Source organism: Lemur catta, chromosome 6 (assembly GCF_020740605.2).
Source record: "Lemur catta isolate mLemCat1 chromosome 6, mLemCat1.pri, whole genome shotgun sequence".
In the NCBI taxonomy this organism is placed as follows: Eukaryota; Metazoa; Chordata; class Mammalia; order Primates; family Lemuridae; genus Lemur; species Lemur catta.
Window position 1 is genome coordinate 46,082,839 of NC_059133.1, and position 21,025 is coordinate 46,103,863.

The window sequence follows — 21,025 nt, forward strand, 5'->3', positions numbered from 1 at the left end:
AATCACAAGAAAAGAAAGAAAATGCTACCAAAATTTTAATGAATCTGTCTCCAAATGGAGAGTCTTTCAAATTCCATATTGTATATACCCAGCACAGCTCAATTTGGATGCTAAATTTTCATCAGAAATACTTAACCTATATTTAGAGTTCATAAAATTTACAGTTGAAAAAGGAGAGTCACATATCCAAGTTGTTCCAAACATACTTAAGATGTTTGAAGGTGCAGACCCGGGGAGGTGGGGGGGGGAGGGGATGGAGGTATGACTACATGATGAGTGCCAGGCGCACTGTCTGGAGAATGAGAACGGACGCGCTTGGGACTCTGACTCGGGGGGATGGGTGGGACATGGAAAATGTATATAACCTAAACTTATGTACCCCCATGATGAGCTGAAATAAAAAAAAAAAAAATGTTAAAAAAAAAAAGATGTTTTCCAATGACTGAATCTTAGTGTCAGTTTTTTAAATTAAAATTCTATTCCTCAATCACTCTAGCCACATTTCCAGGGCTCAATAGCCACGTGTGGCTAGTGGCTACCATATTGGATTGTGCAGGCCTTCAAAGGCCCTAGGAGGTGATCTGGGCCCCCATCCTCCTGCCCCCTTACCCTATAGTACTTCTCCTACCTCATCTCCTGCCACCCTCTCACAGTGGACTCCTTCCTATACTTGCTATACTTCAAATATATCAGACAGACTCCCATCTTAGAACCTTGGCCTTGACAATTGCTTCTCCCTAGAATGCTCCTCTCCCAGACATCCATACAGGTAAACTTCTTTACCTCCTTTGAAGGGGTCTTTGGTCAAATGCCATCTTCTCAATGAGGCTTACACTGACATTCTACTTAAAATCACAATTGCACCCACCCTCACCTCTTTTCCATAGCATTTACCATCTTCTAACATCATAGTTTTTTTTTATGATTGTGTCTGTTTCTATTGCCTTCCCCACCAAACGTAATGTCCTTTTTATGGACTAACCTATACCAAGCACCAAGAAAATAGTTTGACTCAATAGATATTTGTTGAACTGAATTGAACTTAGAAGAAACAAAATGTGCTGATATAAGATAACAATCACAAATGTCCTCAGAGCTAAGAGACGCTATTTCAACCATGAAATAAGAACTAGATTCAATGAAAGATAGCTACTCCAATCTCAACCTAGTAATAATAAAGACTCTTTCACTTTTCATTTATTCATACAGAAAAATTAGATTATAAATTTGAGGAAATCTCTTAGAAAATAGAGCACAATGATAATGAGATAAAAATTAGGACAGTTTGATAAGAAATTTAGGTAACCAGTTCTAGAAGTCTAATATCCACATATAGTAGAAATTCTAGAAAGACAAAACAGAGAAAACTGAGGACAAGAAATCTTAAAGAAATTATTCAAGAAAATTTACCAAAATTAAAGGACATGAGTTTCCAGAATTAGAGACCCCCATCATAAAGATCCCCGGGAGAAATCTCTCCAGGATCTCACAGCCAGGAATACTGCACTTCTAACAGCTGGTTTGTTTTATACAATAGACACAGTCAACCGACTGCTTCTCTGTTTACTTTGGGAACTTTGGTTGCAAGGGCACTAAAAGCCAAATCTGAGTCTACCTTATCAAGCAAACAGGAAAGCATGCACATGCACATTCCAACCACCCCTGGCATGAACCATTTTACCATCTTTACCTTTATTTTCCTCTTGACATCATTTCTTTATCATTTTAAAAAATCATACTGAATGGTGGGCACTTTTTATAAGACATTTCAAATTCTTTTTAGAAGTGACATGAGGTAAATTCATAAATAAAACCCCATCCGCTTCAAAAAACAAAATAAAACTCTATTCTAATTAATATTTGCTTACTAGTGAAGATACAAGCTGACTTAAATTTTTCTACATAAAAATGAGAGTTGATACAGCCTCCCTGTTAAGGCAACATAACAGCAGCAGAGAGGGAAGCTCAAAACAGTAAGACAAATAACAGACCTTCCAATAACTTATGAGAATTCAAGGGTATTAAAATAAAGCTTAACAGCAAGTTGCACTAAATGCAATATGCTATCCTGGAACAGAAAAAGGACATTAGTGGAAAAACTGGTGAAATTAAAATATGGTGTGTAGTTTAGTTGGCAGTATTAGAGCAATAGTAATTTCTTAGTTTTGACAAATATATCACGGGTATACAAAATGCTAACTTTAAGGAAAGCTGAGTGAGGTGTATATGGGAACTCTCTGTACTATCCTTCCAACTCTTCTGTAAATCTAACACTATTCCCAAATAAATGTAAAATTAAAAGAAGAAAGTGGCTGTCTCACAAAGGTGGAGGGAGAGGATACATTTGTCAAAACTCATCCAACTTTATAATTAAACTGTGTATGCAAATTATACCCCAATAAAGTTGATTAGACCAAAAAGAAAAGCAAGATGCAGACATATAGAAACATGATGATACCATATGTAAACCTGGGTAACACAGAAAACAATTACCTATCTTGTTTCTGCATGAATCGGAAAGAAAAACACCAAATTCGGGGCAGAGTCACTTAGGAGGAAGGGGAGAGGCAGGCTCAGGACTAGGGTAAGTCAAGTGAGGCACTCGCCTGGGGCACAAAATTTAAGGGGATGCCAAGAAACTCGGCAATCCAGATGAATAATATTTTAACGTAATATCTTTGAAAATCCAAAGACACAAAAAGATCCAGGATAAACAAAATATCAAAATTTTAAATAGAGACAAGATTAGTACAGTGTCATGCCAAGCCATACTGGAGACTGAGACATGTAGGGGAAGATGGAAAGGATGAGACTTTAACCGTATCTTAGTTCCTGAAGCAAAAAAGAGTGAAAGGCTAGTGTCTATATAACATTTTCTATACTTTTGTGCATTTTGTTTCTTAACTAACAAAATAAAAGCAACAAAAATTACAAAGAAAACAATGCAGGGTACTCTGTGACTTGGTAAGCTATTCAAATAGCTTTATAAAAGTCCACTCTTACCTGAAAGGTGTGAATAGTTCTTGCCCATGCATGTTTTATGTGACAACATTTCATTAATTTCTTAAAATCCACAGTTACTTCCAAACCGGCCATATTACTAATGGTCAAAAATCTTTTCTTTCCAAAAGTTACATCGGTTACATCCTGTCACCAAAATAAAGAATTATTTTGTATGTCTTCAAATATGCACACAGTAAAGACATTCTATCTTTGGGTTGAACATAAAATATAAGCATCTTACAAGTAAAAGAGCATGTATATTCATTAAAATTACAAATTTCAAAAGGCTTAAAATCTAAACTTGAGTACAAACAATATCCACATCCAAATATTTGAATAAACACAAATAGAAGTTTTCGGTCCTTGAAACTTAACTTCAGTTCTTAACTTCGGTTTGACACTGTGAAGAACAGTCTATGTTCTTTCTTACCTTGAAGTCTAATATTTCATTTCTTATATTAATTACATAAGTCTGTAAAGACTCTGAAAACTTTGCTTTTCTTCACAGCTTTCAAAGAATACTGTAAGTTTAGGAGGGTGTCTACACAATGAGAACAAATAACAAGGCAATCACTTCTACAGTTTCTATATTTAGGCAGCAACCAAGGAAATGATGCTTTTTAAAATATGGGTCTCACTTGTGCCTTGTTTTTTTGTTACTCAAATATTTCAACTTTCTTAAAAATATGCTCCTTCACAAAGTCTTCCAGAAAATAAAAAGAAGGGGCACTTCCCAACTCATTTTATGAAGCCGACATTATTCTGATACCAAAACCAGACAAAGATATCACTAGAAAACTACAAACGAATATCCCTCATAAACATGGATGCAAAAATCCTTAACAAAAAATTATAGAACAAGAATGTCAACTCTCATATAATTAGATTCTTAATCAATCGTAGCGCAATTAAAAAACCCAAATATATATCTCTAATAGGTAAAAAGGTATTATTTTCTGTTTTCACTTACATTTGTAATGAAAAATATTTCTCCATTGCACAGTCGAATATTACTTTCAAAGTCATGCTTATTTTTAGAAAAATCATGAGGAGTACGACTGTCATCTAGATCACTGTCTTGCTGACTTCCAGAGGTATTTGCAGGCAGTAACTCTGAGAGGTACGCATTTTTGGTACAACAAATTTTATCACCGATTCCAAATACAAGTCTGTTCTGATGGTCTCTGGGTTAGAAAATACATAATCAAAGTTTGGAAAGTTTCAATTTCATTTGTTTAAACATCAACTCCCAGTCAGATGTGATCCAATTATCAATATGATTTCCACACTCTCTGTACCTCACCTTCATTCTCCAATGGTCAGCAAGAAATCAGGCTCCCACAGCTGTCGTCTGACTATTTACACACATTCTATGCATCTCCTCAAATTCAGTGACACTTCCCAGCCAAATACTTTCAAGTTAGAAATTTCGGCATAAATGCTAATGTCTCTCTTTGCCTCTATATTCTAAGTTACCAAAAATCTCACTGATTCTTCCTTTAAAATTCATCCTTCCCCTCCAATCTCTGCTATTACTACCCTATTTCAGGTCCTACAACATATTTCTGTTGTAATGATTATGACACTATATCAGAGTAACAGCAGCAAATTGGATAAACGGTGTTGATATGCCAGTTACTGTGATAAGGGCTTTATTATTTCATTTCATTCTTACTACAACTCTGTAAGGGAAATTCTGTATAAGTATCCTCTTTCACATACATGGGAAGGGGGAGTTACCCGGGGAAGCTACCAGCTACCACTGGGATGCTGAGTGCCTGGCCTCAGGCCCATGCTTCCTAGCTCTTTGTCAAGCTCCCTCCAGATTTTTGGGTATCTTCCCTCAGCAGACAGGAGCTCCTCCTGTACCTTGTACATCTCTAGGATCTCACCACTTGGCAAACAGTAGGTACAGTTAAATTCAAGAGAAATGAATTAATTTCTCCTATGTATGAACAGAGTGGCTTTTCTATGCTCACAAGTCTCTGATATACACTCACTAAGGTGCTTTCTGCAGGCATCCTATTGCTAAGGTTCTTAGAAGCACTACACACATATTAAAATTTTAAAATTCTCCTGAACTCCCCACACTCATCTTGGAGAAGCTGTGGGTTGCCAACCTGGAAATCATGAGGAAAATTTCATTCCTTATTTTTCTTCTTAATACACTCACTACCAAAAAGTCAATTCCTAAGGATATATATTATATTTAATTGAAGAGATGACTATATTTCACAAATGAGGGGGAAAATGTTTTTAAATATGTGGCTATGATAAATGTCAAAGCAATCAAAAGAACAGCGAATCAAGACAGGACCGTCCTCGAAAGTTTCAGTTCTTGAAGACGCTCACTTGATGAGGTGGCCCGTGTAGTGCCTGCAACAGCAGTTGTTGATGAGGTCACAGTCTTGCCTGAAACACATGAGAGTGCAAGGGTCACCTTAATGGTGTCTGTTATGTGCTTATTTATCTTACCAACAATTATGATACACCAGAGTCTCTAAAGGGTTTCCAGAACTTTCTCCAGGAAAAAGTAGTTTTGTAATTTTTATCTTAACATAAACTTTTGTTCCATTCAGATTTCCTATGAGTTTTCTAATGATAATATTTGGTAGATAAAACCCTATTTAGAAAGTACCTTTTGCCATGTCTAACAGAAAACACCCCCAAATAAGAAAAAGAATTAACAGTGATGAAATAGGAGAGTCTCCCATCCAAACAGAACCCAAACATTAATAAATTATGAGAGTAAAAGCTAGATTAAAAACGTTAAAATATCGTAACTGCTTTACCTTCTAAATGCAATAAATTGTGATGTTTTTGCATCTTGTAAGTCATTTTCTTGCAGTAAAGTTTTAACTGCAGAATATAAATCTGATAATTCAAGAGAAAAAAGTTAACACAGCAAATCATTAAATTATAACACTTTCTGTGGAGAAATTATTAATAATTCGGAATTTCTGTTAAGGGGCCAAGGAAAACAAATGGAATGCAAGTTCACCATGGAAATGTAAACGTCATTCCCTACATCAGCCAGAGCAGTAGGAAAGGGAATGGAAAGAAGAGCTCCAGACATCCACTTTCAGCAGAGAGGACAACCCTGGCCAGGAGGGCTCCTAATTTGCAATATACTCACACTGTGTTCACTGATGGCTTGTTTCTGAATGCTGAATTTAAGTAATGAGCAAGAGTATAAAATGTGTAACAGAATTGCTAATGTAAAACTTCCTGTTTCAAGGCCCTGTGGTAGTAGCAGTAATGAGTTAGAATTTGAGACTCTATATGCTTTATGTTATCTCACTTAATATTCACAACACCCATATGAGGAAGGTATTATTATATCCAGAGCTGATATTTAGCTGGTACATACCAATATAAAATACCGCTGTATTAGCTGGAAAATAGCCACTCCCCTAACACCACAATGCCCCACCCACTACCCCAACCACCTCTTTCTCTCTCTCCAGACCTCCCCACAATTCAGCAACTAAAAGGTTGGCCCTGGCACAGCGGGAGACATCTATTCCAATGGTGCTCATGCCCTCACCAGCTGTCAAGTAGTGTGACCTCTAATGACATCTATATTATGAATGTGAAAACTTAGGCTCATGGAAGTACAAGTCATTCCCAAATGGGGCAGGGTAGCCTGCCTCCCTTTTTTAGAGCCCAGATGATTGACAATGGTGACATCTACTTATAACTTGTCCCTTCACACTGGAATGCTGAGAAGCAGGTTTCCTCTAGTCTCTCTTGGTAATGGTATAAAAGGGCAAACATTTTTCAGGAAAGAGAAGATATAAAAATCAGGGCAAGAACATTCTAGGATTTTGTGTGCTTCCCTCATAGCAGATGAATCATGGGGGAATAAAAAGGCCCAGGCCTTGTGAAGCCCTCCTCTGGGAAGACTAAATTAGCTGTTTGCTGAGCCCTTCATTTTTCAGATGAAGGGGAACTGTCACTAGAAAATGGCCAACCTCTGGTCTGCCAGAGCAGGAATTTCCAAAGTTCTCCCAGCACATTGTTTCCCTTTACAGGTACAGGATCTTACTGTTCTATACCTTGCTTTTTTCACCCTCTCTACATCTTACAGATCAGTATGTATACTGTATTTTATTGATTCTAAGATATACATATTTCTCACATTTTAGCATCTCTGAAATTCTAGTGCAGATATGAATACTGTCTTAGGTCTTTGGTACTTTGCGATAATGGGTATAATTTACTCAATAATTTTTTTTTTTTTAATGTGAGACAGAGTCTCCCTAGGTTGCCCCAGCTAGAGTACAGTGGCATGATCATAGCTCACTGCAACCTCAAACTCCTGGCTCAAGCAATCCTCCTGCCTCAGCCTCCAAGTAGCTGGGACTACAGATGTGCACCATTATGCCCAGATAATTTTTCTATTTTTAGTGGAGACGGGGTCTCACTCTTGCTCAGGCTGGTCTCAAACTCCTGAACTCAAACAATCCTCCCACTCAGGCCTCCCACAGTGCTAGGATTACAGGTGTGAGCCACTGTGTGACCAACAACTTATTGATGAAAAAGTACTATATGTTTCACTAAGGAATATTTACTCAGTTTTCTTAAAGAAGAGAATAATTTTCTAGCAGATTTTAATTAAGATAGAAAAACAACATCAAGTAAGCTCTGCTACCACTCTGAAATGGACAACATATTTTTTTTTAAGTACATTCCCATTAATGTAAAGAATGGATACCAGAAATAAAACTAACAATATTTTAGGTAGATCTAAATGGAGTAGCAAAGAAAGATAGCTACTTAACCATCTAAGTGTCATTTTCCTCATCTGTTGTTATACCTACTATTAACTAAGCCGTTGTGAGAATAAACATCACCTATTAAGTATTTACAACGTATTTCCAAATCATGAAACAATATGCCGCTTATAATCTAATTTATGTAAAACTAAACTAGATGATACATGTTTGTACACGGATACAAGGTTTAACCGGATAAGCACTGTGCTAGGGATGTGACGTTTATGGAGTTGTCTTGGGGGAAAAGGAGAAAGGAAGATTCCAAGAAACATACATTTTTACTTCAAACACTTCTGTATGATTTGACTTTTTTTAAGGAATATAAATTATTTCTACAATCAAAAACCACAAAAAGCCATCTTATAGAACACTATGTATATATCACTCCACTTATTTAAAAAAAAAAAAAGAATATCGTAACTTGTAACACTAACCCAGAGCAAGTGAGACTGGCGACAAACACAAAGGAGAACAGGTGTACGGATAAAGTTGTATGTCACTTAATTTCACGTACACAGTGAAACTAGGTAAGTGGAAAGCATACATAAAGACATATACTGTATTGTATACTCTTGGCAACTACAATAAATCCTCAGTAATAATCATTTAAATCTTACTAAATCAATTTTGAGTAAATCATTACATTATTTTTTTTTAAAGTTTGCAAAGTCAGTATAACGCAAGTGAAGATTAAAAGAGGTTCCATCTATTTAAATAAATTAATTTGCAATAGCTAATTTAATAATAGCTATTAGTCACAAAAAACTAACATTTCTATAGTGCCTCATAACTGATGGATGTCTTGGAGCCTCACCACAGCTTCACAGGCAGTGGTGCTATTAAATATGATTCCCATTTTAGAGACGGTTCAGTGGATGTGACATGGGTCATATACACAAGGGGGAGAAGACTTCCTGTCCCACGTTCTTTCTCAACCCTGTCACATTGTCATCCTAACAACACCCATAATTAGAAGCGATGTTTGTTCATTTCATAAAACAGAACTATTAGGAACTCAACTTGACAACAGTTTGACAGCTATAACTATTGTTTCACAGCAAAATAAAACTATTTGCTTTTATTAGTATGAAGTATTTGTACTTAAAATAAAAGTATTTGCTTTTCAATTTGCCCTAAAAGAAAAACTTCATTAATTAAGACTTACTTTCTCCTGAATGAACTTGGATTACTGGAGCTTTGCTTTATTTTAAATGAAACCATCTATGTCTATTTATTCACTCAACAAATATTTACTGAGCACTTACTATGTATCAAAAGCTTACTTCTTAACAAAATTCTAGCATATTCTGCTTTTGATGATTAATAAGTTAGTTTATTGATTTTCAATGCCTCATTTTTTACTAGTGATATCTTTACTATCAAAGTATAGCTAGTCATTTAATAACTATATTAAAAACTGAAATATTTATATTTAACCCTCATATCCTAGAATTTTATACTTACAAGAGCGATGATTACTTTTAGATGACTGAGAACTGGCATCTTCTTCTGGAAGTCTGACAAAAATAAATGTCTTATCTTGAATTGAGATGGGGAGTGTTGGATTATCAGAGATATTTAGTTCTGCATCAAATTTTGGAAACAGGCGTCTTGAGATTCTTAAATAAAGAAAAAATACATAAAGAGCATTATTATCCAAAAATGTGTGTTCATATATGATCAGAGCTTATGTCCTTATAATACTTAATATCTGTTAATAGATAATAATAAATAGGGAGAAAATGCCACCTAGATATACATTTTAAATAGTAAAAGAGTTTTATAATAGAAGACTATATAGTTACTGTACTACATTTTAGCAATTGGTCTTCAACCCCTAGCAAACTAAAAGCATCAGAAAAAATTATCAGAGGACTTAACTGAGCACCATTCTGAGAATTTGGCTTACTTATCTCCAGACCACAAAAGAACCATACATGAAAGAGGTATCACCCCCATTTCTCAGGTGAGCAGCGAGAGGCTTAGTCGGGCACAGTGGGTTGCCCAAGGCCGCAGAGATAGATGCAGGGGAAGTAGAAAGCAAATCTAGGCCCATTTGGCTTCATATCCCTTTCTATTTGAATTAATTTGGACTCCCTGGGGCCTTTTCCATCCATTTACACCATACTCTTCTCCTTTCTTCTGTGTATATTGCACATATGCTCCCATTTTCCCAACTGAACCAAGGGTCCACTCCTATTTGTCTCTATTCCCTCCTCATCTTTCCTTCATTCTTGTATTTTCCAAGACCAAATCTCATCAGAAAACAAAGTAACGTGCAGGTGCCTTGTCGTAACAGAGCCTCTCCTTCCTTGGTTATTTGGAAGAAGAGAAGACTGACTCCTCAAGCAGACCTAACAGCAGCATGGTGGTCAGAGGTGGGGAAACTCTACTGTGCCATCTTCAACTTTTCTCAAACAAGACTTAAAAGGGAGGAAATTAGAAGGAAAAGGCTGTCCTTAGTGTAAATAGTGAAGATTTAACTGGAGTCTTAAGAGTCATCGTCTATTTTTCTGTTTTGCTTTGGAGCCAGGACATACAGCATCCTTCCTTCTATCTCTAGGAGCTTTGCCCTGGTATATCACAGGGATCCTTCACTGTCAATAAATATGTGGAGAAGATGATTAAGAAAAAACGATGAAAGGAGCACAGCTCAAACCAAACAATATTGAAAGAGTTACTTAAAAAATTCCTGAGTTTCAGGTAAAATTGAGTTCTAAGAAATCTAATGTACTTTAGATTCTTCCAAGTTTTTTTGGCCTTAAGAATGAGGTGGCCTTTTAGGAAACGCAGAAGGATTTCAAGAAAAGAATATTACACATCCAACTCCATTATTTTTCTTAATGTATTAATATGAACCCACATTGTCCACCCTATTCCTGTTCATTTCTCTTCTACTCCCACTATCCTGTCCAGGGTAGACAAGGGGATAGAGAAAGTAGGTTCTGAATGTTCTATTAATAGTTTCTGCTGACACCCAGCCAAGGAGATATTCAAGCAACAAAAACAACTCTTAGTAAAAAAGAGTAAAAAACAAAGATAAATTTTGGTCCATTGATTAAAACATCCTCTTAGTAGTCCAAGGTCCCATCACATCTATAGATTTTAATACAATCACAACACTTGATGCTAATGACAGGGATATGTTCTGACAATGCATCGTTAGGATATTTCATTGTTCTGTGAACATCACAGAGCATACTTACACAAAAGTACACAGTATAGCCTACTACACACCTCGACTATATGGTGTATAGCCTATTGCTCTTGGCTAGAAACCTGCACAGCATGCTACTATACTAAATACTGTAGGCAATTGTAACACAGTGTAAGTATTTGTGCATGTAAACATATCTAAACATAGAAAAGGTATAGTAAAATCATGGTATTGTAATATTATGGGCCCACCACCATAGACACCATCTGTTGTTGACCAAAATGTCATTATGTGGCATGTGACTATATTAAAATAAATGTCATGAAATAGTAATAATTGTGATTTTCTGATGTATGGATTATGGAGAAACCAAATGCCTAAGCCCACCGGGGATCACTCCAAAGGCTTATGCAAAGATGAAGGAAAGAGAAGGATTAATTTTTATTTAAGTGTAAGCAATGTGCCACGGGTGCCTGCAGGATTCATCTAGTAGTGAAAAACCACATTAAATGTTTTTGCTCTGGGCTTTCCCCTACAAAAATTAGGGGAAATTTCTTCCCCAATTCTCCTTTTAACTCAAATGAGCTTATTTCCAAGACTCTCTTCCCTTTGGGTTTATTCCAGTCTCTAAGCTTAATGCAACTTTAATTCATATACACATTTTTAAAATAAGAAAAATACATCCATTCTTAAATTTCAATAATAAGCTTATGTTGGACCAGTAATGAAAAACATTAACTTTGTTTTCTAACTATGGGGCAAATGGTATATAGCTAAAGGATAGAAGACGCTTGCTAAAAGGTATAGTATTAATAAATGTATCGCACTAAATCATTCTAATTCAGAAGTCAATTTTTTAACCTTTTATTCTTAATACGAAAGAAAGAAAATGCAAAATCTTAGTTATATTATACCTTGTAGCATTGTCCACAATTAGCTGAGATTCTGCTCTATGGTTTGTCTTTAGCTCAATAGCACAATTTCTTGACTTAAGAGTCTCAAAAAGATCTTTCAGCAAGTTACCGGGCTCAATACTCGGTAACTGTCTAATATCACCTAAAGGATAAAAAAGAATAGATACAGTAGGTTTCAGGTAACCAGGATTTTAAAATTTAGAAAGCATTTTTATTTTTCCCCACTGATACAATTATATGATTATGTGATTACTGATATGATTATAAAGACTTATTCTGAGGAAAAAAATCAAGAAACCTTTGTTTAAAATTATTTAAGAATGTCTTTAAAAATATTTAACAAAAAAACATTCAAAGTAACAGCATAAGATATAAAAAATAGTAATAACAATAAGGTAACAAAATCTAAGTTGAACTTCTTTCATACCTATAACCACAGGAAAACTGGGCAGCGGCCAACATGCAAAAATATAAACAAATGGGCCTTAGATAACCAGTATTTAGTCACTTTTTCAATTCTACCCAAAGTCTTACCAAACATGGGAGAATCTATGGTCTCAAATACATAAATGTATAAAATATAAAATAAAGTAAATGCATCCGATAACAAATAAATTTTGGTAATCTAATGATAACGTTCTGCTCTATTAAAAATCTTTTTTTTTGGCTTGAAACAAACAAACAAACCTAGAGATAAGAAAAATATGTACTGGGTAGAAATAAGGAGAATGCTTAATCCATTAATAGAACTAACTGCATACAAAATATCCTCAAATATCTAAAAAACTGTTTTTATATATAATTTGATTCTCAAATTGCAGTTTTTTTTGTCCATTAAATCATACAGTCTATAGATCACTACTACCCAACAGAACCTAACCGAACCTCATCAGAATTTAAAGGACTTCAGAGGCTGGTGAGGTCTAATTTGAGTTATATTAGCTTAGCATTATAAAATAACTTTGAAGTGGTTCATAATTCAGACTTTTTACTATTTTCCTGATTTACTCTGAGTCTGTGACATTTTTACTATTTTAGTAGCCATCATTTAGGTGATTAGCAGTAACCCTTCACATGCTAGCCTACTAATATATCCTGGCCAAAACAAAGAACCACCCAAGCTGATTAGGAGAATGGTCAGTTTTAACTCAGTGTAGCTTTGGTATGCATTCTGAGAAATGGTTTTCCACCTTTAGGAAATGATACAGTAAAATGATACCAACTAACCACAATATTTTGAACAAAACTTTAGAATTCCAGCAATATTTTAACTTACCAAGGATAATAAGCTTTTTAAGTTTGGAGTGCTCACATAATAAATTTAAAACAGATTTGAAGATGCCAACAGATACCAAACTCCCTTCATCCACAACCAGAACTCTAACCGAAGCAAATTTCCATGGCCTGTCCTGGGTCGTCTTATTTTTCCATACATAGAAGCTATAATTGACCTACAAGCAAAGTATGGCATTTCTTAAGTCAGGTTATAACATTTATAAAAATAAATTAACAGCAAGTTATTTTAAAACAAAACTCTTAATTTGCAAGGGGGGGAGTAGAGAAACATAAGGAAAAGGCTAAAGAAATAGAACATAAAAATTATAGGGATGAATATTCAGAAAAAGACTCATTAAACAAATCTAAAAACAAAAAATGATCAAATAGTTTTTAAAATTTGCCTCCTAATGAGTAGTGTGTTTAATTTAATAAGTTTCATACATAGCACTATTCCACTGCAAAAATCTCAACACTTCTCTCATCACTCGGGACCAGAGAAAGCTCCCTATTCTTTTCCATTCCCAAATAAACATTCTCTTAGCCTTCTGAGATACCCAACTTAACCCCTCCTCTTCTCCTAACTATATTACTACATTCTGGAAATAAAGTGCTGCTTTCTCAACATAATTATAAAAATATTGCTTTTTATTTCAAGTATTCTAAGTTTTCTCACCTCTTCAACATTTTAAAATCTCACCACCTCCTCAACAACTAAACAGCAAAACTACTTGTTACAAAGGTAATACTATTATTTTTAAAATACAGCTAAGAAAAAAAATTGGTTACAAAATTGCAACCAGAGGATATTCAACATTTTAGCGTATATCATTCGAAAAATGGTTCTCTGTTATAAATGTGGATATTTATAGGTTCAGTATTTCTAATCTGAAAATTTGAAATCTGGAATGCTCCAAAATCCTTAACCTTTTTTGAGTGCCAATATAACGCTCAAAGGAAAAGCTCATTGGAACATTTCAGATTTCAGATTTTCAACCTGTATGTACATACAGATTTTTAAAATGGTATCCTATCGTTACTTAATTTTTCTACTAAAACTAGATTCAACGTGTCTATTAAGTAAAGCCTTCATATTTCCCACCCAAAAGTATCAATTCCTTTCAACAAAACCCTCATTCTCTCAGGAGCCACGTCTCGTAATAGTACGTTTGGAATTATCTCTGATTGTTGGCTTTCTCTCATTTAATACATTTAAGAGTTATCTTAGAAATGCCTGACTGACACTTTCCACTGTATTTCCAGTGCTACCAACTCAATACAGGCCCTATCTATGAGCACCTTGAGGACTCCAATAGTTTTGTAGCCAGGTTCCCCTGTACACTAGCCCACGATGGGACTGCCAAATAAAATATGGGACACCCAGAAAAATTTAAATTTCAAACACACAATAAAAGGCTTTTTAGTATAAGCATGTCCATGAAATATTTGGTATTAATACATACTTATACTAAAAAATTATTTGTATTTTTATCTGCTATATCTGGCAACCCTAGTCCAAGGATGATACATAAGTGGTATAAATGCTACTCCAATGCTCTTTCTGTGCTCTTGAACTCTCTCTTGAGCCTTGAACTCTCTCTTGAGCCCAAATGTGGCTTCAGAAATGTTCTTTTAGCATCCAAATAGATATTAAGATATTACCAATTAATCAAGATTTACACATAAGATGAAACTTAATAATGATCTCTCTGTGGTCTTTCCCCTTCTCATTCAATCCTTCAGACTAATCAGACATGAAGGCATAGTACAAAAAAGCATAAACTAGTCAGAAGGCTCTTCCACCAAGAAGCTACACTAAACTTCTCCAGGTCTCCATTCATTCATGTAATAAATAAAGGTAATGGGCAAAATAAATTTTGAGATGCCTCGTGGCTCTGTGATTACGGTCTTCTTTAAAGCTGTTTTCTTTATTTCACTCTCTTGCTTAGGAACCTAAATGGCTCTCTAGTAACTAAAGTTCAAGTTTTGTTGTTAGGTGTGCAAAATCCATAACAAACGAGGAAATTATGGCACCGTGGAAAGTGCAATGAACTGGGAAATTGCAATTCAAGTCCTAGTTCTGCACCTAACTGACATCTTGGGCAAGTTGTTTAACACCCCCAAACTTCAGCTGGCTTTTCTATAAAAGTGGAGATAACATCGCTTTATCAAGGATTTCATGAGGTAAGTCAAAATACTTTAATAACTTTAAAGCTTGAATTCACTGTGTAAACCAAGTTTAATTTCCATTATTCTGCCACACAGACTTTATCCCAATCACCTTAAAACCCTCCATGCACACTATGATCATATTCCTCAATGCCTTTGGAAAGGCCTTTCTCCTAAATAAAATACCCTTCTCCCCACCTGAGCCTCCATGTCCTTCAGGGTCCAATTCAATTACCTTCTTCAAAAATCCTCTAACTACCAAGTTCCTTTATCTATAAAATGGCAGGTCAGGGCTAGAGGAACCTCCCCCAACTCTTTACAAGCTTAAACTCCACAACTCTTAATTACAGCTCATACTATTTTCTTCAAGAATATGAATTCATTTGAAATTTTTATTATGTGACTATTATTTGCCAGGCACTATTCTAGGTGAAGGAAATAAAGAAATATACCAAACGATCAAAATCTTCACTCTCATTCTACAAAGTATAAACTATTTCCTTCCATTTCTGATGCTATTCAAATATGGTCTGTGGACATGTTTGCAACAAGTCCCCATGAGAAATAGACTATTGTGCCAGGATCTAAACTAACTACATCATTAAGCATACACTTTGGCTCAACTGGCATTTTTTTCATTATGACTTTTTTTTTTTTTAAGACAGAGTCTCACTCTGTCACCCCAGCTAGAGTGCAGTGGCATCACCATAGCTCACTGCAACCTCAAACTCCTTGGATCAAACAATCCTCCTGCCTCAGGCCCCACTCCACCCCTACCCTCCCGTAGCTGGGACTACAGGTGTGTGCCACCATGCCTTGCTAACTTTTTCTACTTTTAGGTCTTGCTCTTGCTCAGGCTGGTCTCAAACTCCTGACCTTAAGCAATCCTCTCACCTCGGACTCCCAGAGTGCTAGGATTACAGCCACCGTGCCCAGCCAAGACTTTCTCAGTGAAGGAAGTAATGCACCGATTTACTTTCTGGCACTAGCTCCTTTCTCACTACAAACCAGTAACAGTTTACAGACCGGCTGTTTTAAAAATAGTACCGATCTAAATGATTATCTACTGTAAGACAGAGATCTAGGAGATATTCAATAAATAACAACTGAATGTGGAAAGACATAAGTTTGTCTTTAAGGCAAACGTTTTATCTACTGATGAAATGTTAAAGGTTTTACCTGACATAGCGTATACGCATGGAAACCAGTTTTCTGTCTCAGTAAGCCAGTTGCTTTCCCGGTAGGTGCCGTGAGCAAAACTTCTATAGCCTTGACGGCGTCTGGCTGGCTTTGCTCAGTAAAGGTAATCCATTCTTCTGGGACATCCTGGTCTTGCTCAAAATCTTCACAAGCTTTTTTTACTTCTCTTTCTTCCAGCTGCTCCATATGCTTAAAAAGATGGCTAACAATTGTGGTCTTCCCACAGCCACCTTTCCCACTTATGACTGTCACAGCATTAGAGCAAATCATTTCCAAAGCAGCCACCTGATCCTGATCCAGCCGGACTTCACTTATTTCTGCATTAATTTCATTGTCTCCATTAGTCCAGATATGGTCACCACTGTCCTGTGAGTCTACGATATCCACAGGACTTTCTAATCTTGTTTCATCAGGTTTGCCTTCACTCAATGCATCATCACTTCTCGAGTTCTCAGGTTTTGTGGTGTGAATTGATGCAAGCACCTTTTTGACATCAACATGTAAGTGCCATGGAGGCCTCTGCATCAGGTCACATATTGAAAAGGCAATGCTTCTTTCAGCCTGGTAAAGGTCATAGGGGAAGACACAGGCCTTCTCACATGCTACCACACCAATATCCTTCAAAAACCTCAGCGACTCCCAAGCATCCTGAAACGACATATGCTCTGACAATATCGAAGTTAAGTCAGCTTCTTCAACATATGTGTGCCCATGCTCTCTGCACATCTGCTTCAGATTAGAATACATTATCAATGCATTCTTCTCCAAATCAGTCATCAACCGGAGAAGAGATGTGCACTGACAAAATGCCATCCAACTTGCCTCACAGCGCAGAAGTCTGAATTCTCGGTAGGTTATCTTTAAGAAATAAAGTTCAAGTTGCTTTACAAAAATCATAAATGTTTGATGAATATTATTAGAATTACAGTAAAAACTACGCTATTTGTTAATAATCTTAGTAAGTCCTAGAAGACATGGCTAAATTTGGAGGAAAAAACTATAGAACTAACATCACTAACTTTTTTAACACATTGACTGCCACACTAGAAAACAAAATTTTTTTCCCTGGGGTTTTATTATAAAATGAAAACAAAAAAAGTTTTTTCCACAGTGTTGTATCATGAAAATAGAATAAAAACTTGGAAAACAAAACGATCCTTTCTAATTTAATGAAAAATTTGTTATTTTTTTATTGTTTTCTGTGCATGAGTTCTATGCGACTCATGCGGCACTAGAATCAATTTTTACACCTCACGCCAATTGAGTTGTATGTGACTTACAACATACTGAGTTTGTTTCAGAGAATTGAGTCTTCATATGTTTCACAAGGCCCCTGGGCTCAAAACTAGCATAAGTTAAACACAACTCACATGGCAGTTAATGTGTCAAATTGTACTGTAATTAGAGATCTACATAATTTTTAAATTAAAATTGTATTTTATCAAAGTAATACACATACAGTTTTAAAAGTCAAATAATACATAAGGCCTAACACAAAAAAATGGGAATCTCTCCCTTACACTTTCCCATGCCTTCTAGGCAAAATCTCCAACACTTTTTAGTTATTTCTTCCAGCACTTAGCTCTACATTTGTCAGTACTATTTATATTATTCCTTGATTTTCAAAAGAATTTTAGATATTTATTAACTCCCTACTATGCAAAGTCTTCCTCTGTGGAACATCACTCTATCTTTTACCATCACCTCCACAGGTGCTGCATCTCCTCCCCCATCTTTGAAAACAATTGTAGTATACATTTTGTTAATCAATTTAGGTTAAGCAGGGTGTCTACGATGCTTTTGTAAATAGGATTCACAGCAGAGTGACATGATGTACTACGATCACATTAATTTTTGTGCTGAAATCAGTGTGCATCATGAAGTTAACATCTGCTTCATTCTCTTGGCTCATTTAGTTTTCTATGTGTCTACAACAATTCTGCCCAAACTCTACATAAGAGGTATAGAACTCCCTTCACCATAATCCACTGAGCAGGTCATTTCCCAGCTCTAGTATTTTCATATCACTCCTGAACCCTCCATACATTTTATGGACTGAAATGTGTCTCCTCCAAATGCATATGTTGAAGTCCTAACCCCCAGAACCTCAGAATGTGACTATATTTAAAGGTGGGGTCTTTAAGGAGGTATTAATAAAGGGGAAATGAGATCATTGACTTCATTAATGAGGTCCTAAGGGTGGGCCCTAATACAATACGACTGGTGTCCTTTTAAGAAGAGATACACAGATTGGCACAGAAGGAAGACCATGTGAAGACAGAGAAGATGACCACCAACGAGCCAAGGAGAGAAGCCTCAGAGAAAAATCAAAATCACGCCGACACTTTGATCTCAGACTTGTAGCCTCTACAACTGTAAGACAATAAATGTCTGTTGTTTAAGCCATCTAGTTCGAGGTGTTTGTTATGGCAGCCCCAGCAAACTCACACAATACTTGGATGGTGGTTTACATGCTAAATGGTGGGACCTCAAGCCTCCTTTTCCCATTTGAGTCCCAGAATGCTGCAACCAGGCTTAAATTCCCCAAGTACGATCCTTCTCTGACAAGAGTGACTGGACAGAAGGAAAGACTTCCAGATACTGACGTGGGGGAAGGGAAAGGACTGTTCCCTAGTGAAAAACCCGAGTCACCATCAGGTAATCCCTGCCTTATCCTCATCTGGTGTCCTCAAGTTTGGAATCTCTCAATTGAGTATCTTCAAGGTGAACCTCTCTTCCTCTATTCTCTTGCTAGGGTGGGAAGTGGTAATCAGTTAATGCCTATGCTGGGAAGAGAATCTAGGGCTCTCTAACAGTTTTGTTTTTTTTTTTTTTGAGAGAGGGTCTCACTCTGTCACCCAGGATGGAGAGATGGAGTACAGTGGCCTCATCATAGCTCACTGCAACCTTGAACTCCTGGGCTCAAGCAATCCTCCTGCCCCAGCCTCCTGAGTAGCTGGGACTACAACTACATGCCACAAAACTCAGCTAATTTTTCCATGTTTTGTGGAGACAAGGTCCCACTATGTTGTCTCTAATACTAAGAACAGTAAGTGGATTCATTTGTAAATGATGTTATTGTGCCTAATAAAAATCAAATGATATCATGATACCATTATGAATAATGAAAGTTTTCAATAGCTCAAATTGGGAAGTGGGAAATTGAGTTGCACAGCAGAATGGACTCACCAAATTCATAAAAACTTTTGTCTTCAATGAGATCTATATTTAAGTTGCAAACGACAATTTAGTTACAGGAAAACATTTGTTATGTTAAATTAAATTATACATTTAAACTAATACTGATAACTTGAATGTCATCAATTTTGTTATTTTGTTTTTCATTTGTAAATGTATTGACTTAACAGTTGCATAAGAGCTACAGGCATAAGAAGTTTGTGTTTAGCTATAACACTGGAAGAAAAATAAGGCAATCTTGGGGTCCATATAAATTTTTTTCCACTGAAAGAGATGCAAAAATTATCAAACTTGAGAAATTCTGCCTTACACAAGGTCACTAAATGCTAACCAAATGTCTTACTTACTTTACTAAATCCAAATTTCCATGGATGCGTACCTAAAATTTCTTCTATCTTTGCCAACACCTCTTCAGAACCTGAGTTGATGACCCATTTAAAGTGTCGAGGCAGCAGAATCGGAAGGAATTCCATTATTTTCGGAAACTTTAAAGCTGTCATTACATTTCTAAATGGAGCTACAGGATACCAGAAAAGAACAAAAAGAACAAAGTAAAACATACAAATGAGCCCAAAGAATGACTGATTTGAAGGACTTTCTCATTTAGCACAACCAGTTCAAGAAATCCAAGTCAAAAAGAAATCAATAAATTTGTTTTAACCAGTAAGAAAATTGATCATATTATGACAACTGCTTTTGTACTGAGATGGTTTTCATTATGTATACCACCAAAATTTATGTTCTTTAAATGCTTAGATAACTACTTCTTAGCCTTTTGTTTCCTGTTGCTTATAATACAATCAGAATAAAAATTCTGACTCAATTATATAAAGATAAATTTAAAGCTAAGGATAAAAAATAAATCATTTACATATAGACCTTTATTTTCATTTTTCCCAACTGTAATCATGATTCTTTTGTCATTGAAGTCATTCACTGATGCACCACCAAACTTATTTGATACATCTAAGAAATGAAATATTACATATATATATATATATATATATATATATATATATATGGATGTTCAGATAACAAGCCATATTAAAAAATTATTTGAAACCATTGTGGACTGAAATCTTTCCAAAATGGATTACTCATATCCTTGTCTTTCTCCTCTGCCTTCTTAAACAAATAATTAACAACTGAATTTTTTATTAATGACTCAAAGTAATCCCTATGAACACAAAAGTTAAAGAGAGAAAGAGTCACAATTTTAGAGCTGGAAAAAATATGGCAGGATCTTAACGGTCATCTCATACAATCCTCTCATGTTACAGATGAGAAACCTGAAATGTCAATGGCAAATTCCAAAAGCAACATAAACACAG

At 35.8% G+C, this 21,025-nt stretch overlaps 1 protein-coding gene across 1 annotated transcript in view; it reads right to left on the reverse strand.

Moving 5' to 3' along the window:
- HELB (DNA helicase B) overlaps positions 1–21,025 on the reverse strand; it is a 30,679-nt gene that overhangs the window by 6,581 nt on the left and 3,073 nt on the right. The window contains exons 3-11 of the mRNA XM_045553419.1: positions 20,042–20,211; positions 16,476–17,354; positions 13,129–13,303; positions 11,853–11,994; positions 9,246–9,400; positions 5,796–5,877; positions 5,356–5,415; positions 3,974–4,187; positions 3,004–3,147 (exon numbers count right to left, since the gene is read on the reverse strand). Coding sequence (XP_045409375.1) covers positions 3,004–3,147; positions 3,974–4,187; positions 5,356–5,415; positions 5,796–5,877; positions 9,246–9,400; positions 11,853–11,994; positions 13,129–13,303; positions 16,476–17,354; positions 20,042–20,211 — 2,021 coding nt within the window. The remainder of the gene's footprint in view (positions 1–3,003; positions 3,148–3,973; positions 4,188–5,355; positions 5,416–5,795; positions 5,878–9,245; positions 9,401–11,852; positions 11,995–13,128; positions 13,304–16,475; positions 17,355–20,041; positions 20,212–21,025) is intronic.